General features: G+C 41.8%; 1 protein-coding gene across 19 annotated transcripts in view; it reads right to left on the bottom strand.

Moving 5' to 3' along the window:
* Nucleotides 1-25,135, bottom strand: part of MICAL3 (microtubule associated monooxygenase, calponin and LIM domain containing 3) — a 174,249-nt gene that overhangs the window by 104,668 nt on the left and 44,446 nt on the right. For all 19 annotated transcript variants that reach the window (XM_077178155.1, XM_077178172.1, XM_077178158.1 and 16 more), the window contains exon 2: nt 1,926-2,301. In XM_077178155.1, the coding sequence (XP_077034270.1) occupies nt 1,926-2,189 (264 nt within the window). In that variant the 5' untranslated portion in view covers nt 2,190-2,301. The remainder of the gene's footprint in view (nt 1-1,925; nt 2,302-25,135) is intronic.

Below are 25,135 nucleotides of genomic sequence, written 5' to 3'. Positions count from 1 at the left end.
AAATTGTCTTTGCATCACCTCATCAGAGACACTGGTTCAATCAGCTTTGTCAGAGCTGTCAAGTCACAAAACCTCAAGAGTTGGCTACTTCTTGGCCAAGCTAAAATCTCTACCTTTCTGACATTTCCTTGTGGCTGCCTAGTTGTTAATTCAAGCTCAATAACACCAAATGGAGCTCTAATGTCCTTCTAAACTCAGCTCACCACTTCCCGTGGATATAAATGTCACACTCAATTTTCTGGATGCCTTTCATAGCTGGATGTCACCCTCCACTCACATCTGGTTTTTGTATGCTCTCACAATCAAGCACTACCCACTTATCTGCCTATAAAATCTCATCTTTAATGTTTCATCTCAATTATTGAACCAACCTTTTCCACATTGTTAACAAATACAGTCAGAGCCTAGATGCAAAAATCGCTCTTAGAGTCTATTATTCAAAGAAGTTAAAAACCTCTACATCTTGCTCCTTCCATCTCTTTGTCCTAAAAGCATAAACCACTTATCTTCATTTCACAGACTTAAACACCCTAGTTCAGCTCAACCCACTAGGTTTCATTCAAAGTAAGAGCAATTCCTCAATCTAATGAATGCACAAAGTGATCAGTTTTGCAGAAAATTTAGAATTTTTCTCCATGATGATCTTGGAAGATTTACTCCTAACCATACACGAAACCTATTACGTTCATCTTCTGGTAAATCCTTCCTTTCTTATCTTATGTTGCCTGAAAAATGTAAATTTTAACAGTGGTTGGATTTTTGGGGTGTTGAAGCTGCTGCCCACTGTGATTACCAACAGTGCCCAATTGTTTGATTTTCAGAGTTTACCAAGCGTTACTACCGTATTTCACTGTAAACACCTCCATCCTTATGAAAATGGCCACTGGAAAGTGAAACAAGATAAACAATTAAGAAAAGAATGTAACTTTCTAGTATCCATTTGGGGGAAAATATAAGTTCACAGATCTGAAATGAAATTCTCTAAGCAAGATACATTTCTCCCTCAATTCCATACTGAGGAATTAGTCATTAACTCTTCCAATTAAAGCACTTCTCTCAAAAGGTGCCTATTCAAGAGAAAGAGCAGCACCTATTGTCCTCAATGAAAGAGGACAGAAACCTGTTCTAATTTTATCCTATTCTGCACTATTTGGCTATTTTGGAAAAAAAAGAGTGCTTGATTACTTATAAAACCAACCTATTTTATTCACATTTCAATAAATTATATAAAGAACTGCTTTCAAACTACACTGTCCAAGGGGAGCAATACATAAATACCAGCTCAAAGTAATTCAGGTTTAAAAAATAGTAAAATGCTCTGTGTGTGTGTGTAAAAGCAGGAATTCCTGCAGTAAATACCACACATACCAACCTTTTAAAAAGAATTGGTATGAGTTTCCACAGCATATTTTTTTCTTTGAGCTTAGAATAAAATTGATCACTTTCTAAATAATGGGAAACAGTCTGTTTTGCCAAATTGGCAAAAAAGTTCAGTTTTCTTGAGAGAGTCATGAGAATTTTCAAATTACAACTGGAAATTTCCAAACATGCATATTTTGGATCCTAGACTCCGACAGCACACATTCCTGTTACTGTCAAAATGCAAAAACGAGTCAACCAAGATTAAAGGTTTACCAATTAAGATTTTCCAAGGCATCTATCTATAGGACTGATGCCACAAAAAACTTACTTTGTAAGAACTTGCTGGCTGCTCCTCCTGAATAAAATACATTCGGGTGGGCAGTCACATCTGGTGGTGACAAAAGGAATTTCTGATTGCTGATCAAACGCTAAAACTGTGAGAACATTCCTGATACTTCCCTGGCTTACACCAGGCAATATTTTCCTACATCCACACTTTTTTACTGTGTATTCCAGAGGAATTGGGTAATAGCTGCCTGGCCCATGGTGACTGAACCTCTTACCTTGGTGTTGGCGCATGCTTTCCCCTTCTTGTAGTCCTTGTGGCTGCCTCTTTTATCCAATTTGGCCCACAAGGCTTTGGCTTTCCAGTAATTGAGCTTGGACTTGAGTTTGTGATAGAAGGAACGATAGTCCTTGGGCTTTAGCTCCAGGTAGTCACAGAGCTCCTGGAAAGCCTTGAGAGTCCCCTTGCAGGTGGAAGCCTGGACAAATCTGTCGAAGAGAACATGAGCCTGGTTCACCTTCTCGTTTTTGCTTTCCTCCATGCTTCACACGTGGCAGCTGCCCAGGGGGGCAGCTGTGCTCTTCCAGTCTGCCAGATTTCCTGATGTTGTTCTGCTGAGCCACTTTCACCTCTGCCTTACAAGCATTATTAACCTATAAAACAAAAAGAAGAAAGAGCAAGTTCAGTTACTCTTTTTCATTCCAAAATTTTGTCTAAACCTGCTGAACTGAGAGCCCAGATTCCCAGTCAGTTCTCAGGTGATAGATATCCCAAGGATTTCTACTCAGGCTGACTGAAGAGGAGGCTTCCAGAGTTCACTGAGCCTCACTGCAGACAGCAGCACATCTCACATCTCTGTTAAATCACAAAATACTTTAACCTGAGCCAGTGCCTTGGAAGTTTTATCAAAACTCATTCTGCATGAAGAGCAGGGAAGTTCCAAGTAAAGAGGCAGATGTTACACCGTGTCTGGAAGAGGGCAGAGGTTGTAAAACAGAACATGCAAATCCTACCATGTTGCAGTTACTGTGTAACACCACAACAACAGTTATGGGCTGGTGTTAAAAACACTACTGCCACAAACACTTCAAGAGTCCATACTCCATCAGTAAAATAAGCTTTTGTGCCTTCACTCTAAAAAGACATGTCTTTGGTCATGATAAATAGAGATAAGAGGATGGCATAGCAGAAGCTGATATAGAGTCCTTGCCAAGACTGGTTTTTGCACAGTGATGCTTACTGGGATCTTAAAAATAAGTTAAACCTGCTAATAGCAATCAATTTCTTGGAAAAATTAGTCAAGGCTGTAAAAATGAAGCGTGTCTGCGTTGCATAAAGCAGTATAAACATTTCCCTTACCTAAAGCCTACACACATAATTCTGTCCATAAATGAGCAGTGTAAGAGTGAAACATGGCTGGTGCATGAGCCTTCTAAGACCCCATAGTAATTCCCCGATTTTGTGTTTTTCAGCTTCTTTTGATATGCAGGTCCGTACAAAATTTTAGGCGGTAGCTGGGGTCTCCTTTAATCTGCTGGGGCAGAGCAGCTGTCATGAGCTCTGCTGCTCATTTCTGGGATGCCTCAGAAGCAGGCTGGAGACCTGCAGAATTGTTTGGATCACGTTTAAAGCACAGCTATCTGCTCTTCCTGTCTCTCTTTTATATAGAATAAAGCCTTTTCTTTCTTTTATAGATAACTCTAAGTATACTCTAAATTACCCTTCTTGCTGAGAAAGAATAGTTGTGTTTGCCTTCAGATATGAAGGCAGTATGGGAACAGAGGCACAAACTATGCAAGTGAAAGCACTTCCAAGGTGGTTTTTGCCCTTGGTTTTTTGTTTTTTGGGTTTTTTTTGCAAAGGGTATTGAGGCAAAAAGGGAAATATGTGGACTTGGATAAAACTTTTTAGATTCTCACCAGCTCTTTTCCTGCTTCCAGCAGACAGGAAGCCAAGCCAAACATTACAGCTCATGTCTCTTCCCCTCCCATATGACAGCTCTCCAGTAGTTTATTTGGGCACTCCTGCTTTTCAGCCTAACATGGTATTTATTGTTTATGTTTAGAAACAGCAAAGGAGTCCTGGAAACCTTTACATACAGCCACAAACTGGTAGTTTTGAAAAATAAAAGTTCCTACAGATGTCAAAGTACAACAGTGGGTTACAGTGCAGAATGCAATTCTAACTTTATTAGGACAACCACCCTGGAGGACCCAGTACCAATAAAGCTGTTTTTCTAACTGGTTGATAGTGATGCCCATGTCCATATCAGTGCTGCTCACTAAGCAAATTGGAACTGCTTGTTTTCCATCTTAACTTCACTGTTGTGAAGCTGGAAACCTGCTCCAGGCTTGCACCTCAAGGAAACCACTGCACTGCTACAGAGGCCAAGTCACAGAACCCCAAAATGGTTTGGTTTGGAAGGGAGACCTTAAAGGTCACACAGTTCCAACACCCCTGCCATAGGCAGGGACACCTCCCACTAGACCAGGTTGCTCCAAGCTCCATCTAATTTTTCTTGAGCACTTCCAGGGATGGGGCATCCACAGCTTCTCTGGGCAACCTGTGCCAGTGTCTCAGTGCCTTCACAGCAAAGAGCTTCTCAATATGCAATCTAAACCTGCCCTATAACAGTTTGAAGCCATTCCCCCTTGTCCTATCATTCATGTCCTTGTTAAAAGTCCCTCTCCCCCTCTCTTCTGGCCCAACCAGGTACTGAAGTCCTGTGCCTCCTCTTTTGTTCTCAAGAAGAATATTATAATGGACTCCAACAAAACACCTCTAACGCTGAAGGAGTCATTTCAGTGTCTCTGTGTCATACAGACACAATAAAATACCTACAGCCTAAAGTCATATGCCTCATTAATCAGCACAGCATTCCAAGCTGAATACTCTTATGTTCCCCCCACTTCTTGCATCCCCCCTCCACCACCCAAACACCCACTTTATACCAGTGCTTTGGATGACTGAGACTTCTTCAGAAAAAGCAATACAAGTTACATGACCTAAATTAAGTGGATTCACAATTCAGGTCTGTTAGTCCACATTCCACTTCTGATATATCCAGATGTAAGGACAGCATAGGGATCATTTCTTAGTCTTGCTTCTCCCATAGCTTTTCACCAAGGAAGTGAAGCAGTATTGATTTTGCACTGCTTAAAGACCCCAAAGCTAAAACCCAACCTCCTTTTGTCACATTATATCACAGTACAAGCTGGCTTGTACTGGGCAATTAATTTGGCTATAAATAAGAAAACCAGCTGGCCCCTGGCTTGAAAGAAAGGATTCTCAACCAATTCTGTTCCATCCTAAGCTGCAGACATCTCACAGGTCCAGGAGCTGGGTGGTGTCAAGGAACACACCAATAACTGGGTTTTTCAAAACCCCTTTTATAAAGAGGGCTTCATACAATAAACTTGTTCTTTTGCCACATGGACATTGGGGTGTGTGTCGTTCCTGGCTCTGACCACTGACCCCACAGAACATGTGGATATTAAACATAATATCCTTTCACTCTAGGAACTTACTGCTGTGTGTCTGAGGTTTGCCAAGCCAGCAGCCAAACCTGGAACAAACAGCTCATTTGAGCCAGCACATTCCAAGGGGTACCTTAGCACGGCAGCTCTGCCCAAATCCCGCTTCACACAGCCTGGGAAATCAGTTATGCCCAAGGGTGAAACACCGAGGCTTCAGTCACCACATTAGGTCACTCCCTAGAACTCTGCATTCCTGATGTAAACACCCTGAGCCCTTGGAACCCAAGAGCAACACGTCAGAGAACATGGAAATTACAGGAGGAAAGCAAGGGCAGGCAAGAATTATTTGCTAGGTTTCCAGGGTACTGGTGTGCCTTGCTGGCTGTTCTGCAAGTCTGCAGTATCCTGCATGTTTTGTCTCGAGGCAGCTGATTGCTGACTCAGATGCTCTGTGAATTCCTTGGCTTGGGAGCTGGGCGAGTGAAAGACAAAGCCTGTGGAAAAACGCATGCAAGAACAGCGTTCACGTTGCTATTTACAATAATAGCAGGAGGTTGTCACTGACTCATGGCTCCAAGTACCCTCAGGATCTCCAGCGCTCGCCCAGGACAAAGAAACCAATGGAAAACACAGAGATGCAGGCAGTGAATAATTCCAGGTGGTGGTTCCTTCCCACAGTCACCACAGATGCAGGAATATGAATATTTCATCAAATGCATACACGAGAAAGAAAGCCCAGTGCCCTACTTCTGCCAAAGGCAAGAGATAAGAGGAGATTTTGCAAATTCTACACATCATGAATTTGGTTGTACAAATTGAAGTTCTGCAGCAAGTGTTGCAAATGCAGGGCTTATATAGTTCAGGCAAATAAATCCCCATTATACAAGTCACCACCCCCTCTACATTTCCATCCTAATTTTGTTCAAAGTGTTCATTCAAGCAATGACTTGAGCCTGGGAAAAAATAAAATACTACAGGAATGTATTTTCCAGCCATCTTTTTTTTCCCCATCAGAAATTATTGAGTTAATTCCATCTACATTCACAGCTTTTTCTCTCCACCCTAAATCAGGAGTGAATAAAACATTTGCCAAAGTAATTGCCCAGCTGCACTTCAGAATGCTGAGTTTCTCTGAGCACTATTTAAGTGCTTTGTTACATTTGAGTTATTTCACAGCCAGGCCAACACCACAGATGCACCCTTGACAGACAATCCTCTGAGAAGTCAGGCATCAAGAAGAAGCAGTAATACCATATGGAATTTGACAGCAAACCGGTCCATGATCATAAAACTACTCTCCAGCAACATTCCCTATGCCCTTACCTCCCTTTCATGGCTCCTTCTGTAGCTTGTGCCTAAGCAAGGCTCAGTAACAAGCTCTGCAAACTCCGAGATTACTGCAGTACCCAGGCAGCCAGGACACACTTGCAACTTGGCTAGCAAAAGCCTAAGCACAGATTACAGTTAAGCTCATGCTACAGACAGTGGGGACACCTATTTTTGTCTCTCTCCTCCACCCAGCATCCAGTTTTCTTGTAGGAAACCAATTACCTTTGAGACTCTTTTTCCTCATTGAATCTGGATGAAATTGTTCAAAAGTTATTAAGGATGAACTGAAAAGCAGATGAACAAATGGCTCAATCCCATAAGCCTCCCCTCTTTAGGAAGCCAAACACACAAAAAAAAAATCTTTATTCCAACAAATGAAAAAGCTCTGTTTTAACTTCTAAGATTTACATTCTTTTACTTTCAGCTAAAACTGAAAAAATGGATTTTCTACAATATGTTCATGACTTTCCAAGCGATTACAATACCAAAAAGTGCAGCTTTAGGGCAGTGGTAAGACTGTGGAACAGATGGCAAAAAGAGGACAAGAGGACAAGAAAAACTACAGCCAAAACTGGCAACTATTTCAGCTCCATGTAATGCAGACCAAGAATGGGAAAGCAGGAGGACAAAGGCGTGGTTGCCATTGTTTGCAGCTTCCCTTTTACACCAGATGGAAAAGGGGCACGTCAGTCCTGTCCACAGCACGTCTTAAAATGGGATTTAGATCTGTTCCTGTTCATAACATTCAAGACTCAAGTAAATAAGCTGTCAAAAAACTGTGTTTTAATATACCATGAAACCTGATCTGGTCACTTCTGCCCACCACATGGGAGACAGTCTTGTGGGTCTCCACATCTCTTTTCTGCTACTCTCTCTTCCAAGCTAAGCCAAAAGTGGGAGAAAGAGAAACCAAGTATGAACTTGACTGCAAATACCAGAACCTGTTCTGGTATTTGCACATACATAAAGCACATACATAAACAGTTCATAGAATGCTCATGTCAAGAAAAACTCACCCCAGTACTCACCTGAGAAGAAACGCTAATTATACACAAGAACATGGAAACATACAAACAGAGAAGCAGTTATAGACAATATTTTGGTTCCCAAATTCACATTACAGTAGAGAAGGAAAAATGTGTATGTTGCTTATTACTAACCACTTCTTCAATGCCACAACACAAATACTGAAAGCATTTGACCTACAAATAACAACCTTTTCTCTGTGAGAAGTCAAAAAACATACTTTGCTGCTGCTGTCATACACAACTCTTTGATCATAGCATTCCCTACACTAAATGAACACTAACAAAGAAAGAGACCAAGAAACAGATGAATGCTTTTCTTTGGAAGAAAAAGAAAAAAGGAAATTATACCAAGGAAGAGGTAGCTGTTTCCTCAAAGGATAAGGGAATAACAGTAGGACACCTGGATAGGTGTCATTCTCACACCACGATCTAACAGAGCAACACAGTTGAATTCCTTCATCTGAAGTGCTTTGAAGCTGTTCCTGATGTTACATTTCAACACAGAAATGCATCCTAAAGTTAGTTCCCGCCCAGTTTTACAAGCTGGATTTCCCCAGAGCTCTGCAAATACTATGTAATAACCCTTGGAAAGTGCCTATTAAAAAAAAAAAAAACAACCAAAACAAAAGAAAGACTCCTAAAATTACCAGAACGGCATTTTCATATAACTTGATTTCTATGACTTCAAATGGGGATAAAATAAATTTGTTGCCTTAGCACAGCAAGGTATATCAGCTTTTGACACCATACAGGACATAGACCCATTCATTTTTCCAAGCTAAAATGCTGTGCATGCCACAAGAAAGAGCAGAAACAGCAGCTTTGAGAAAAGCTTTACTGAGCATTAGAGAACAAGAGCACTGTTCTGCCCCAAGTAGAAATTCTAAGCAGAACAAAGAGTGGAGGCCACAAACACACTTTAACAGCCTCTGCAGCCCAGAGAGCCAAGTCCTCTGAGGTCTCCAGATTCTGCTGGAGCACTGATCACCCCAAACCATTCCATGGCACAGGGAGAAAACAAATAGAGCCTCTATTTGTATTTTGAAAAAAAAAAAATAGTAATCTCATTAAAGAAATTGTCTAATGAAACTCACATGAACACATTTGCAAAAATTTATGTGAGTGAAAGCTTACATAAGTGCAAATGAAATTTTGGTGTTAGAACCTAACACCAAAACAGACTGCATTGATCACAGAAGTGATCACAGAGGAGAAAAGATAACAGGAACAAAGAAACAGATAGAACCATAGGGTCTGCAGCTGACAAGAGGATAAAAATTACCGATCTTTATTGGGCATGTAAAATGGTTGAGACCAGAATGAAAAGGTCCAGCACCCTCTGTAGAATGTGCTTGCTTTCTCTGTATCTGCACTTGCCTCCACCTCATGTGCTTCAGTTCTCCCTCTCATTACCTAATTAGCCAGGGAAGGGTCTGAAGCACAAATCCCATGAGGGGGACTTGAGGGAGCTGGGGCTGTTCAGCCTGGAGAAGAGGGAGCTCAGGAGTGCCCTTATCCTCTCTACAACCTCCTGAAAAGAGGGTGTAGCCAGGTGGGGGGTGGGGGTCAGCCTCTTCTCCCAGGGAAGAAGTGAGAGCACAGGAAGAGTCTGGCTGTGCCAGGGAGGTTCAGACTGGACATCAGGAGGAATTTATTCAAAGAAAGGGTGGTCAGGCACTGGAACAGCTACCCAGGGAGCTGGTGGAATCACTGTCCCTGGATGTGTTTAAGGAAAGGCTGGAGGTGGCACTGAGTGCCACGGTGGTGTGGGGGCGCAGGTTGCACTTGGTGATCTCAGAGTCTTTTCCAACTTCATTGATTCTGTAATTCCCCCTTATATAGGTCAAAGATTACTGATCACCTAGAGATCCAAAGGAGGTTGAGTTTACCAAAGCCCCCTTCATTTGCAGCAGTCATTAAGAGAAATATTTGGCACCTCAGAAGCCAGCTCAAAGACTGGCCATTTGTGCCAGCATTTATTTTAGTCACAGCAGATAGATCCCTAGACTTTCAAGTCCAGGGCTCACCCCTCTGTGGTTTGGTAAATCCAGACTCTCACAAAATATTCCAGTTACAGACAGTAAAAAATGAACATGGGAAAGCAAGTTTTATTTGTGCTGCTTCCAACTCTCAGCTGTAATGGGTGTGGAAAAGAGGCATGCACTTCCTGAAAGGAAGTGGTGGATGACAAGGGAGCTAGAAAACAGGAATAGAAGATGCCTAATTTCACCATTTTTACACAGTCAGCTAGGTATGGCATCAACAAATCCCCTGCACAGAGCAGTTCAAACAGATTACAGATTATTTAGTGGGTGTATAACCACTTTCTGTGGAAGAAGACTGATTACAGAAAGCAAGAAAGTTTAAAATCTTGGAATCTTCTTCCCTCTAGACATCTTGCAAGACTCTTTTGGGAGCCAAGAAATCTAACGTAAATAGACATTTGAATAAAAGAGCTGTAAAGATTTCTCCAACCCACAAACCACCATTTAGAGATAGCTGAACTTTAAAAGAAAAACAAATCCCAAGCTTTATTGTAGGACAAGTTTAGGAAAGGCTGGGATCATGCTATAACCCATGGGTGCAACCTTAGCCTGTGTAATTACCACGTTAAAGATACGTGCAGAATCAAAAAAAAAACACCTAAAAAATCAGACCTTAAATCCAGACCTCCAGAACTGCCACCTCCTTTCCCTTAACAAGTGAAGTCCAACCAGGAACAGCATATCAAGATTCAGCTGCAGATGAGGTCACTCTGCATCCCAGCTATTGGATGCTCCAATCTGCCCCTGTCCCCAGCCCATGCATGGCCAATAAGGCCTAAGGTCCCCCAGGGCAGGCTGACACCCTCAAGCTTTCCCTGTTGCCAAAGAAAACCCCACAGTGTGTTTATAACCACTCATGGGTGTACCCTGCTCCTGTAACTCAAACCACTACCCCAGCCTTCCTTTCTCCTTCCAAGCTATGCACAAAAATATGTGCTCTGCAGTCTGTCTATACACCTAAAATCAGAAATGGCAACGACAACAAACTCAGTCTAGGTTGGATCAGGCTGTTTCTAACACCCCACAGGCTTCACAGCCATGTGCTGTCCTCCCACATCGCTCACTAGATTAGACAATAATATACAATTAAGCAATTTCAATTTGTTTTGCAGAGGTGGAGAATTACACACCTCAGCAAGAGCATTACTGACTGAGCAGAGTCTCAACAGGGCACCAAGCAGGATTTGAAACAAACCAGGAGACTGCTTTCCATCATGGCTTATCTTTTTGGTCAGATTCACTATGGAGTTACACCTCATTTTTACAGTAAAACTTATTTATTAGACTCTAAAGGCATGGGGCTTCTAGATAACCAGAGAGATACTGACCATGTTCAATGGACACAATGTTAAGTCCCAATTTGTCACAGGAAGAAAACACACCCACACATTCATCCTATAACTTTTATTTCATAAATTAGATCATTTGGTGGAGGTCTATTCCACACAAGCCACAAACCTCCTCTGTAACCTCTCCCAAGCTGCATTCCTGTAGACATGACTTTAATTTCAGAGGGAAAGAAAGTCTTTATCCCATCCTTTCCTCAAAATACTCTTGCTATGCTTACATTTTGGGGTTCTTGACAGTATGTTAAACTTAGTTTAGTATTAACTCCTGATAAATTTGCTCACATAAATCTTTCCTCTTTCCAAGATAAGAAGACCAACGCTTTGCACTCTGGCATGTTCCACAACCCTGAGTAAGGATAATAATTTTAAAAAGCAAAGCAAAATCCAGCCCTTAGTAACTAACCAACTGTGAGACCATCAAATGACAACTGAAGAAATTTAGCAACTTAATGAAAGTTTGTCTCTGTTGCACCATCTGCTGTGTCTAATGCTTCCCCATCATTCATATTCCTCAGAGGTACAAGGAAAGCTTTTACCAGGAGACAGGAATGTATTGTAAGCAAATAACCAGTTCAACATTTTGGCTCAGTCTTGTCAAACAGACAGAATAAAGACTTTGCATTTTCTCATGCTACAAAATAGCCCAGAATCTTGAAAAGTAATCCAAACTGTAGGCAGAGAATGGCAAAACCAAAACCCAAATCATCCAACTTTCCGTTCAGCTCCGGATATCAGATAATACCAATTGCACATATTGTACATGGGTTATAAATAGTAACCAGGCAGCACCTTCCCCACTTGGCTGGACATTTGACTCTCAGTAAACACTGAGCAGTTTCAATTGCCCAGATAGCAACTTCCCTGCAGCCCTGGAACCTGCAGGATGCCTCTCTCAGCAAAGCCCATGCCAAGCTCAGTGCCTGGAGCGAATGAAAATCTGTTAGGAAATCAGTTAGAGGAAGGAGCTGGAGGTGGTTCTGTGATTTACTCTCCTCTCCCTGAGGCTCTGGCAGCCTCCTGGAAGAAGAAGGCAGTCATCACTTCCAGAGACAGACATTACCAATCTCCTCAAGTACAGCTGCACTGGTGGGGGCATGAAAAGACTTGGTACGAATTAGTCAGAGATGAAATCCAACCTAAGTGTAAAGGTGCCATTGGCAGAATTTATTCCCAGTAGCAAGGACACATCTCTCTTTGCCTTTTATCCTCAAAGACTGCTCTGTCCTAGCCTTTTTAATTCCATCCTCCTTTGGATAAAGGCCATTCCTCTGCAGGGATATCTGGGGGTCTGAGGCAGATACCTGGAAGGTTCCACTGAGGCTATCTGGCAGAGAAAGCAGCCCAGTGAGGGGGCACGGGCATTTCCTTTGCTTAATGTGGGTCTGAGAGCCCTCCCCCAGGGAACTATGAGCACTTTTTGTGCAACACACCTGTGTGCACTTTGTTAACAGGCAAAGCCCCCCATGCTCACAGACTGCCCTGTGGAACAATGACTGACATGGTTTGACAGGACTGAGGCACTGCTTTGCTCCTGTGCTGCTCACAGGATCTCTCCTGTAGGGCAGTTCAGTATTTCCACTGGCAGATGATTCAGTTCTGGACCTTGGACTCAAACTGTGTCATTTCCATAATCTCTTATTCCATAACATCCTGTATTTGAACACTAGCCAGAATGACCCTTTTCCAAAATGCTTTTAATGCAGCAAGAAGGAGCACAGAGACTTTTGTGACTTTTTCAGTGACAATACCAACAGGCTGCTGCTGCTGTATCTGAAGAGAAAAATACTGAAATTAAGAAATATTTTGTTCAACTTCATTCAACTCCTGCTTTCAGGTTCAGTCAGCCAGAACAGACTGGTAGCAGAGCAGAGCTCAGTAAACTGGGAATGACCAAGAGTGGTGGCAGCACCACAGTACAACAGTAGCTGCTTTTCTGGAAATCCATACAGTGCTCCTGGAGAGCATTAACTGTACAGAACAACCTGGGGTCTTTGAGACTTGAAAACTACCCTCTCTCTAGTTGTTCACTGGCAGTAAACAATTTAATATCTATATATGTACTATTAGTTTATGCTAACAGAAACAAATACTGCTGTTGAGAAAGATTAGTTTCCTCCAATTTAAGGACTGAGAAATGTAAAGGGTTTGTTTCTCATTACACTGGGAACTACCAGTAAAATCCATGTCTACTCTCCACTCCCCTGTCATTTCCTATGCATACACCCCAGAAATTATCATGTGTTTTTTCCATGGACCCAAAAGATCTGGCTAACTGTAGAAAACTTCTCGTTTCCTGGGGCAAACCAGAAAACACTTCAGTATTTGGTTCTTGAAATACTTGGGAGTGACCACAAGTAATAAGCAATGTTTGCTTTTAACCTTTCATTTCTGTAGCACTCCTGTTTATTTTCTAGGATAGAACAGACTATTGCAGTTGGAAGAGCCCTGCAGCGGCCATCTGCCTGGCTGAACAAAAGTTGAAGTTGTTAAGGGCATTGCCATCATGAAAGTTCATTTCCCTTCCCTGGCTGACACCACTGTCTGGGCATGCACATTTTGTGGTAACTTCTGCACTATGTTCTGTAACTATAGGGAATAACAGGGAAATGCTCATTTGAAGAACAAAAGGATCTAATGTTGATAAAAATGGGCAATTTCCTACCCTTATCACACTGTGCCCAGTGAGATTATTAATGCTTTATGTCTCATCCCTGTTATCAACTCAGACATTTCTTCCTGAGCCAGTTGTTTTTATGATCAATAGCTTTCTTTTAATTTCCAGGCCAAGTTTATACCTCTCTGTTCCTGTGATGATGCTGACCTAGGCATTAGCTTTGCCTCCCTTCCCACATATATTTATAGACAATGCCACATCTCCCCTTGGCCTTCATTATGCTAAGGTCAAATCAAGCTCTCATGGACTAAGATAAGCTTTCTTTCCCTCTCCTGCCCATTCTGGGATTGCTTTAGCCTCTTCCACCTCTACAATCCACAACTAACATACATTTTAATGTACTCATTGATCACAGGAATCACTCTTTCTCCTTTCTTAGTTATTTCCAAGTCAAAGGCCATCAGATTGCCTCACACTATTGAATTTAATTTCCTGTGTATCCTGTAAGTTCTAGTTCTTTCTACAGAATACCAATGTAAAGGTAGAGTTGGTCTCACAGGCAGAGAAATACAGCCCTGATCCTTTAAGAGCAGGAACCCTTCCTCCCCAGACTAGTTTTTCCCCCTTCTAAACACAATTTGGTCTTTTTGTGAAAGAGACAAATATGATATTTGGATGCAGCAGTCTTTTCAGATGTAATATCAATGCCATGAGCCAGAAGACTGGTGGAGCTTCATGTGGAAGATTCCCACAGGCTGTGATCAGCACCTGTGATCGACCCTTCCAGTCTCCTCTACTTCCTGACCTACTTATTGCAATATAAAAAAATAAGGTAGAACACCTCCAGGAGGGGCAGAAAAATGTGTTGGCTTTTGTCCTGCAACTCAGTATTTGAAATCAGGGTAGTGGGGTTCTAGAGCACTGTCCAACAAGAAAAGCCCAAGGCAATTACTCAGTTTATTACCCCTTACCATGACTGCAAACATGTATGCAAAGCAAAACAGCTTTATTGAAAGTTCATTGAAGGCTGTGCAAAATTATCTGGTTCAAGGCCTTTAGCTGCATAAAGCTGAATTTCTGTGAAAGCAGCTGATACTGTAGCCATTTCTGTAACCCTCTGTCCTCTCACAGAGTGTGTGGGGTGGAAGAAGTGAGAGGGAGGTGACCCTGCCATTTGAAACTCCGTGTTTCCTTGACAGTATGGATGGAATTTTGCTTCTTCCTCTGTTTTAAAGAATTACAGCCTTGAAAGTTGAAGGTGGCAAGAGACTTCCAGAATTTTGCCTGTGTGCATAGAGCTGCCAGAAACAGTGTTGTTTGGAAAGGCTGTTCATACAATCTCAAGAAAACTCTGGTTTTGCTACAACAGCTTACTAAAAGCTGCTGATATGCTCCTGCACGTTGTTTACTTTGGAAAATGAAATTTGAATGTTGTTTTCCCTCAATGGCAAAGCTATGCTATGCAAAGCAATACTTCAGGCAATTTATGCCATATCTGTGTCCTCACAGCTAATAAAGGAATGTAAGATGACTACAAGCTATGCAGGTATAATCACTTCACCAAATTACATAAGAGAATTTAAGAGATAAGTACTGTTCTAAGTGCTCCAAGCATATATTATATGTTGCCCAGGAGTCCATTATCCCAAAAGAAGAAAAATTATTTTGTGTCTTTGAATTGCTCTTAGAAATATCTAAAATACTCCAAGAGTGTGGTTGATTCAGCATTGCTCTACTCTGATCTTGAATGAGCTTGGTTTTCCCTTTTCCACATATGCTATGGAGCAGTAACTTCACTTTCATTAGTCCCCTGGCTAACTCCTTAGATCTGACAGTAATACAGCCATTAAGCAGATCAGCAGGGTCTCAAGTTTAACAGAAAGATCAGTATTTAGACATGTCTGACTTCAGTCCAAGGTTGCTGGCACATTTATAAACAGCCATAGATTGAGATGCAGTAATATCTTAGAGAAACAGAACAAAGCAGCAAGTTTACAGTATCCAGCTGTAATGAAATGTGAAACTCTGCCCTTGACAAGCATAATACAGCATTGTTCACTGGACACAAGAGGCGCTCCCTTCTGCAGCTTGGACTCCTACCTGTTCCAGTGCTTCCACGTGTCCCTGTGCTCTTCACACTTGCTGGTTTTGGAGAAAACAGCCTGCCAGGCTATTGCACACAAGGTCTAGAGCTCATCTCACTCTAGACTGTGGGGAGTAACCCCAAGGTTATTCAACACTGTGGCATCCCAGTAACTCACAGGACATGCTGGAGAAAACATCTGTGGTGCCCACACCTCCTGTCCATGGACTCACCCAGCACTTACTGACCCTGTGGGTCGAGACCTAAGCATTACACTCCACATTCCTCCACTGCAGAGGACAAGGCAGTTCACTTCTAGCACAGGGCTATTTATTACTTACACCACATGCCACATTAACACAAGCTTATGTAAGCAAATTCAGAGCAAGGTAACATCTAATGAAAATGGCCAACAAAAAACAGGTACCATGCTATTAAAGGCTGTTTTCCCTGGAAGAATTTAAAGCCACCCAGGGAATGTGTGGGAGAAGCTGACAACACTGCAAAGCAACCTGCAGCAAGGCAGGTGAGGATGCAAAACACCTGCAAACAATCCCAATCCATTGCTAAAGGTGAGCTTGACTTTCACTTAGAACTGAACCTCACACACCAACTGTGCCCACACTGATTTCAATCCCACCTCAGGTCAGCCTGACAAGTGTTGGGTGTGATGTCCACAGACACACAGATGCCCACCTGAAGTGAACAAGAGCAGCTTCCACTCTCTGTAACTGGAATGACCAGGCTGGCTGGCTCATTCTCACAACAGTCTTTTCTACAGAGTGGAGCACAGAGAAGCTTCCAGCACGCTGCTCTCCTGGCTTCCTTCACTGAACATGAGCAGTTACAACCCATTCCTGGAAAAACAGCCCTGTGCATGCAGGGAAAAACTAGGCAGTCCCAACTGGGCTACACTCAACAACTGGAGTCAGTACTAAGGTGACCCAGACAGGATTAAGCTGGAGGCCTGCCACAACATTAGCTTTCATCAGATCAGTATTTGGCTGCAGAAAAAGACAGATCATTTCTGGGGAAAGGCATCCATGTTTCCTTTTCTCTTCTTGGTTAAGAAACTTGATCTGGCTGTTGATTAGGGAAGTACACCAATCCATATTGTTTAAAACTCTTGCTTAAGGAGTAGGTCAAACTAAGAAATTGTGAGTCACAGAACCACAGAATAATTAAGATTGGAAAAGACCTCTGGAGATTGCCTAGGTTGATCCCACTGCTCAAAGCAGAGTCAGCTAAAACAGGTTATTCAGGACTGTGCCCAGTCGGGTTTTGAGTATCTCCAAGGATGGAGTCACAAGGGATGCTTTAAGCCTAACATAATATCTCTTGCAACAGACAGACCTGCATATTTAACCTCCAGGCAGATTAATTTTTATGTAACCAGGCAATACAAGAGAGGATAGATACTCAAGTCCCAGCACACATCACCCTAAAAGGTAAAGTCAAGGGTGCCAAAAACAGCAAGTCACTTTTTCCCCTATATCCATGAAACTCATGTCCTCAGATTTCCTCCTTACTCTGAAACAAACTCAATTGTTTATTCCCAGCCCTAATGGAACATTAAACAAAAGAAAGCTTAACCCATGAAGACAACACATGAAGCTTCTCTAGCAGATACTATTGGAGCTCTGAATCCCATTTTGCATTCTACTCCCTAAACAAAGGCAACACCTAGTGCAAGGGTTTAACTAAACTGCCTCTTCTCTCCTTGGAAACAGTTCTTACTGGTCAAGTTCAGTAACAGCTGAATTTGCAGTAGACAAGCTGCCAAAATCAAAAACAACATTTAAGAGAACCTCAAGAAGTGATTCAGTGTCATCTTGGTCCAGATGTTGACCCAGAACATGTGATTTTCTTACAAGCTGCAAGATGGAAGAGGTACCTAATGATACCAAAAAGGATATTCACACCTAACAACAAAAAAATTAGGATCAGAAAATCCATGCTATGTTTTCCAAAGGCAGAGTGCAATTCCTGGCAATGGGGCAACAAGGAATAGCTATGCAGCTGGCAAGTGAACCACAAGGTTTTAAATAGATAGTTCAAAGCCAAAGATTACTCTCTTATCCTGCACTGGGGGTGTTACAAGGCTGTGAGGAAAGATAATGATGTACAGAGAAGAATCAAAAATGTATCACTTCAATTTTAAATTATCTACCTCTGCCTTTACAAAACTACTTTTTAGATGACTTGCAATGCGTCAATATGATTTAAAACAGTAGCTGTTTGTAGAATCCAAAGACCCCAATTCATTTTGGTGTAATCAAGGGGCTTTTAGCTCTTGCAGGGTTGCCATTTTAATTTTGACATATAAAGAACAGAAAATAAAGTTCACCTCAGGGATGAGAAGCTGTTTCTAGTCTCGGGTCACGGAGGCTACTTAGAAATACTCAGGTAAAAAAGTGATTTTTTTCTAGGAAAGAAAAGGTCACTCATGGGGGAAAGACAGGTTAAGAAACCAGCAGAGCAGGTTGACCCTACAAAAAACAGATTTTTAAAAAGCCTTTTTTGGTGGGAATCTACTACACACACGCATGTGGGACTGGAGATCCTCCAGCAGGTCAGCCCTCCTACAGCCAGGGTCCTTCTTTGCTCATCCCCTAATAGGAGGGTCTGGAGACAGGATTTGAGGAGATTACCAGGGCAAAGCTGCAAGTGCCTTCCCGCCAAGCAGTCTAAAAGTGAAGTTAATCACCTCAGCACTTCTAGGGGCAAACCTAGGAAAGATTGAGTGGGGCTGCTTTCAGCAGCTGGCCTGAAACCAATCACCAGCCACAGAAATACCAAGCCTGATCCTGTGGGCAAACAAGTCCTGAGCAATGGTTCCTGGAGGTAACATGGTGGGTGATACAGAACATACTTCTTTACACTGTTCCACACAGAACATTTCACTAAGTCCCACTGGAACACTGAAGTTCTCCAGTCAAAGGTCTATACTACAAAGAACTTTTGGTACAAGAAAACAAGCAATAATTTGTGTGTGCTTATTTAGAAAACAACTACCTTGACTCAAATCCTCTGGCAAGCAGGGAAAGTGGCACTAAGTCTTTTCCAGGGAAAAAACTTCTAGATTTAGAAAAGGCTTAGTCTAGACATGGATACCACAAGCACTGAAAATGTGAGAACTTTTCTGGTGTCCTCAGTGCACAGGACAGGGACTGTCTCCCTCCTCCCAGAAGGCAGCCCAGGTAGGGGTCCAAGGCTAAATTCAGCTACCACATTACCACACCCTGTCAGGGTGCAGACTTGCTTGAAAACTTAGGAATCTATGCTGAAACTTGGAAGAAAATATCCCAGCAAACAACTTTCAGCCAAAAATTGAATGGAGTCTTAAGCCTACAGAAGTCAACTAGTGACTACAGAAGTATTCACTCAGTTTCTTCTGCATTTCATACATACACACTCATCCTTCCCCTCACATAAAAAGGAAAGTCAGGGATTCTATTTTTAAAACAAGCTTGTTTTCATTTAAAGAGAGAAATATGCACATATGCAGTTTCAATATCAACTATTCCAGATTTTATGGGAAGTTTTTTCTTCAGTGACCTGGCCACAGTTTAGTGGTTTTCTTTTTTTTCTCCCTTTGTTTTTAGATCCTTCCATGGAGAGGAAACCTTTCTAGAAAGAAGAGCTATTCCCTGCAGTACCACCTCTCCATTGCACGTTGCCAAGAACGGTGCAGGGAATAGTTTTTAGCATGGGGACAGAGAAATCTTCCAAAAGTTTAAGGACACTCTTTTCAGACTATTTCAGTCACCAATAATTGCACTGGAATGGTACTGGAGATTCCAAAGGAAAGCTGTTATCCATCACCAGCAAGTCAGCTATGCTCAACTTTGTAAATACATCTCAGAAGAATCAAGTGTTAGACTTTTCCTACATTTATAGTACTGCAAGAACAGAACAAGGAATACAGTCTGCTTAGCTTTTATTTTTGAATTGATATGTTTCCATTCTGAATTTCAAAATGTATTCCTGTCACTGAAGTGTACATTTCTTAAAACTGAGAACTTTCAATGCAATCTCAGTCAAAAATGATCAAGAGAAAATTCAGTACCTATGTCCAAAGAAGAAGACATTTCCACCTTGAGAAAGGCCAGAGACAACAAGCTTGTTCATCAAAACCAGTTCCTGAATTTTACAACTTTCTCTTCCAGTCCTGTGGTTTCACTGGGTTTATTAAGTCCTATCAGCTGGTATTATTAAGTACTTGATGATAATGCAGAAAGGAACAGCACTTTTGTGGTCGGAAATGTAGCCACACAACCTTCCTGTTAATGCATAACTGGGGCTGTAACAGCAGATGCACCCAGATCTCCATACACATGGGTCCATGCTTTGCTTGAATCTATTTATCTGGGACATCTATTTCATGCTACCACTGAAAGGTATCTGTTTCCCTTCCCCCTGATTTTGGGAATGCTTGGAAAGTTGTATTTTTCAACTGAAGACCATGCTGGAAGCTCCCCTGCCTAACCAAACACGAGCAGCCTCTTCAGTCAGGTCAGAGATTTCACCTGACTCCTCACATGGCACAACTATCACAGGAGAAATGAAGAGGAAAACAAACACAAGGTTTGTGGTGAGATGAGATCCATCCCTTAGGCAACTGTGGGATCTACAGCTGTTTCATGCAAATCATGAATGTATCCATATCTTTATAACTTAGGGCAGAGGCTGTAAGAAATATAAAAACCTCCCTTAGTTTTCAAAGTCAGTGAAAGTTGAAAAAAAAATTAAAAATCAGCAAGGTCTTGGCAGAAGAAAAGATGTATGTCAGTATTTTAAAAAAATGCAGTTTCAAATCACCTCAGTATGACATGTCTGGGAAAACAAGTTCTTTTTGTTTTTGTTTGACTTCTTCTTAAGTTGCATTACCACTAAGTTTAACTAGAAATTGCATGAGCAAAGCCAAGAAGCCAGTCTGCTTAACAGCCAAAGAAAGAATAAAAATTATTTGTCTGGACCTACCCATTACATCTTCTGCATGCTTTAAGGACACAGCTCTTTAAAAATGCAGACATATGTCATCTTGCTTACTCCTTTAAGAAAGGCTCCAATTGCTCTTTTAACATCCCCGTATTTAACTTCAGTTTTTAAAACCTGTAGATTTATCACTGCCTTTTTCTTGCTCTCATAGTAGCTGTACACTAAGCAGAATTTTGCTCCAGGACCCTAATTGTACTTTTTAGGGCTAAAGCTAACTAGCTTTCAAAAAAATTCTGGAGAAACATCAGTTAGAGCAGTCCAAAGGGCTGCCATCAGAAACTCTGACAAAGCAGTACAGAAAAGCTCATACCCACATCAGGGCTATTGTGGAACAGAGTCCAGCTCAATGTTTGCTCTATTATCAACTTGGCACACTCAAGGGAAGTTGTGGAAGTCTGTTGTTCAAGTAATTTAAAATTAGACTACTTAAAAAAATAACAGGAGGAATAAGCCTTAGCTGTCTAGATTATGTTTCCTATAATTTTTGCAGGAAAATTATACAAATATCCACAGATTTATTTTTGTGCAAGGGTAATAAGCTCGTGGGATGTAAATTACCATAAAGTTTGATGCTTAAGGACAGAGCATTTCAAGTGCAATATTCTTCCCACTCTCCATGAGTGTCCTCAGAGCTCTTGGTGGGGTGCCTGACAAATGTATTTGTCCCACTGAGGTCACAGGTCAGCACCTGAGACTTCCCAAGTGTGCCAAGACATTCCCCCTCAAGCCCTCTTGCACACAGCTACAGAACAAGACAGAAGGCAATCCTGATCCTCCTTCTTCTGGAATTCTGACACAGGGCACAGCCAATATCTGTGCCAACTGACTGGCATGTTTCCTTGCACAGATTTCAGATGGAAAGGCAGAGATAAGCACGGGGGAAAAAAGAGGCAAGTACACAAACAAGACATAATTAGAGCCCGTCTGTAGTGGTAAAAAATACGTTGGGTGTATTGTAACTTGGAAAAGATCAACCTTTAGTCTCTGACACCTGCTCTATTTTAGGTGTGATCATCCAATTATCTGAGAATTCAGAGCAACATTTCACAAGCTTTCATACCTTATTTACACTAGGGTTTCTCTCAATGAAAGAAAAAATTGAAAGCTACCAATACAGCTCTGAATCAAAAATATGGTCAGAAACGTAATTTCCATAAATTACTTTAATTCAGCTTGAAAACCTGTCTGACTTAACATCTTCAGGTAGCAAGCTGCACAAAGAACAGAGCTCCAGAGGATGCCTACTCTTGTGGACTATGTTTTGTTCAGGAGAATGTATGCCAGCTGTGAAGTTCTGTCTTTCATGGGGTGAAGTTGTACCACAGAGCTAAAGATATCACAATTATTATATGTTTGCAAGAAAGCAGTTAATTAGGCCTTGCCTAGGCAGGCAGAAAGCAACCACAGCTTAAACAATACCATTTCTATAATGGTTTTTCATCTTTCTTTCCAGAACCAAAATACATAGTTGTCCAGAATCTCTAAAAGGTTATGACTCAACTAGACAACCCAGGTTAGACCTTTTTGAAATCAGCAGGGATTTTCATGTGGCATCATTAAATCTGAGTTATACAGGTAACAAGTGCTCCCAAAGGTCCAGAAGGGAGACCTTTGAGAGGAACAAGTTTAGTTGGAAACAATCCTACAGCGACAAAAGCACATACTGTCCTTCCTATAAAAGCTATTTACTCTTCAAAGCAGCAAGATGAAAGATTACTGAAAAACTGCTGGACGAGATAAAGCAACAATTAATCTCAATTAGTGCCATTCAGTTTGTGTTCAGTCTCAAGTCTTTCATCTCCACCTTTTTTAACTCCACTTTTTTGCCAGCTCGCCACCATTTTAAAGGAGAGCTACAAGAGACTCCACAAAAGCCTCAGAGGAGGATTATTTGACTGCAACACAAAATTAGGCCACTTCCAAGTAATTCCCAAATCCTCAGCTGAGGCTGCTGTCACTTAGGTGGTGCAGCAAAGCAAGCTGCTCCTGCATTTTTGCTGCCTTACTTCAGTGTTCCCCTAGAACAAGAGCACACATCCTGCTGGCTGAACTGCCTCTCCATTCTGCACTCCAGGGAAATGGATGCATTTCAATTATGCACACTTACATCACCACCTCCCATCCAGCAGGACACGCAGAGTTCAGCTCCTCCATTAAACTGTGCTCTCCTTGGCAGCCAGGGAAGGAGGTGCAGGTGGAAAGCAGGAATCCCATCTGTGTTTTGAAGGGCAAGGGTAAATCAGCTACAACAGTGGGCAGCTGGAATAGCAGTGAGGCATGAGACTGAGCTGAAATTCTGAGAGCACATGCAGACACTTCAGCAAAAACTGAATACTCTCACTTCTGTGTCCCCATCACACACACACAGAGTGGTGGGCAGACAGAACCCTGGTGATGTGGCAGCTGGTTTCTCTTCTCTCCCTAAAGCAGATGATTTCATGTCAGAGTATACACTGATTTCAGTCAAAGAAAATATCCAGAACTGTCAAACTTTTTTTAAAAAGCATTTCTGACCACAATGTGGCAAGATGGGGCTAAAAAGGGAGAAGACAAAAAAGCAGTTTTGTTTGAGAGCTATTTTAAGTTCACATCTCCAGGCAGAACAGCTTTTAGCATTGCTATGCTCAGTAAGAAGCTTCAGGGTCAGTTACTTTCATTTGTTGTTTCTTCCCTAAGGAATAACTAGGTTTGCATGAATAGCAGTGTGGAGCTTGGCTTAGACCATGCATGTGGGGGAAGGTGGAAAAAGACACGAGAGGGCTGGAAAAGACAACAAGAAAATTGCAGTGCAAAAGCTGTTTACAAATGCTGCACCACACTAAGACAATTTCCTCAGCTGCTCAGGCAAACCATCAATTTAAATCCCAAGCAATGGCTACAGAGGTGGAAAAAAGCCTGGTACCATCTCATCCTTCCCACCAAGGGTAGGTGGAAGGGCAGGGATGTTCCATGTAAAGCTTCCAAGAGGACAATAGAGGAAATCTTTAGTTTTGCCCAGGAATTAAGCACTGGGCTGTGGACTCCAGTAAAGGAAAGTGAGACTCAATTTCACCACAGCAGAACAGACCTCTGATGAACAATATACACAAGAGCTAGACAGGACTCTGAAAAAACCAAAAAAGTAGTAATTTCCTACACGAAAAAAAAAGGAGACAGAGTCAAAAGGAACTCAAGGACTGCCTATTTCTGACCATGAAAGCAGATTTGCTGGGGCCTGGCTTACACAGGTTTCTATTTTTATCTGAACAGTGAAAATGTAGATGATGTAGTTAGAAGTTTCTCACCACTTTACTGACTGGTTTTTGTTTTGTGGTTTTTTTTTTTTTTGAAGTTCATGAAGGAATGGATAAACAATCCATTTATCAGCTGCACAAGCACAGTGCTCAGTGTGCTCAATGCCTGTTACTCCCTGTATCCCAACTTCATTTCTTTACATTATCATTGACACCTGTTTCTTTCTTTGACTCCAAGTTTATTTGCAAGTACCATTTATGGTTGTTTTTCAGAAACCTATGCCCTAAAAGCCTGACAGAATGCCAGCTCACTTCATTAAAAAACCTCCTGTGGCAACAGCTTTCTTCCACTGGTGACCAAGCTGTGTTTGAACAGATGACCCCAGACTGAAGCGCTTCCCATGTCGAGTCTGGGCTTTGCCACGTCAGCCTGTAACCCCTGAACATGGGGAATTCTTGACATAGAACTTTAACTGTGGCATCTTTTATTCCCCCAGAAAAGCAGAAGAGCTAGTAAACATGTTTTTACAGTCATCTTTAAGCCTCTAGAAATGACTCTCTTCGTCTTGACATGCCTTTCCTCCTCTTGAAAATTCAGAATTTTCTATTACCCCAGCACATTTTAGAATACATTCTTTAATCCCTTTGCTGATTGACAACTTCACTTAAGATTTTATCTTCACCCTCTTGGGATTACTTACATGGTCAAACTCTGCTCTTCAAATAGCTTGTAAAGTGAGGATTGAACAATTAGGGGTGGGAAAAATGAGTTTAGCATCAGACAGAACAATTCTGGCTCCTAGGGTTGAGCAAGCCTTGGAAAAGACAAGACTTCTTGCCATCATACTGCAGATCACCTGCCAAATAGAAACAAAACCCCCCCACAAAAGAACAAAAAAACCCCCAATAACTAAAAAGATCACAAAAAACCCCAACCTCTTTCAGATCCAGTTTCCACCCTGAAATGCAAATGAACAGGCAACACCACAGAGCTGATAGCCTCCACCCTTGCTACAGCAACAGAGCCTGCCAACCAGCCATTTATCAAGAATCCACAGCCACATGAGCTGCAAAACACTCCTCTCTTCAGACTCTTGACAACTGTCCCAGCTCAGGTTCATACCAAAACCTCAGTCTAGTACATGCAGAACCTCTGACAGGCTTCACTACACTGCGAATGTGACTAAAAAGGTGCTGCTTCAACACCTTGTCAGCTTAATACTTGTGTTAGGTCTAATATTAGAATATTCTCAGTCCATTAGGGGCAACTGCTTTCATTGGCCTTTAAGTAGTTTTTCCATGGCAGTATCTCTGAATGCTCTCTTCAAG

The sequence above is a fragment of the Agelaius phoeniceus genome, chromosome 5, assembly GCF_051311805.1.
Source record: "Agelaius phoeniceus isolate bAgePho1 chromosome 5, bAgePho1.hap1, whole genome shotgun sequence".
Taxonomy (NCBI): Eukaryota; Metazoa; Chordata; class Aves; order Passeriformes; family Icteridae; genus Agelaius; species Agelaius phoeniceus.
The sequence above is the reverse complement of the archived record's forward strand: the minus strand, read 5'-3'. Positions and strand labels throughout refer to the sequence as shown.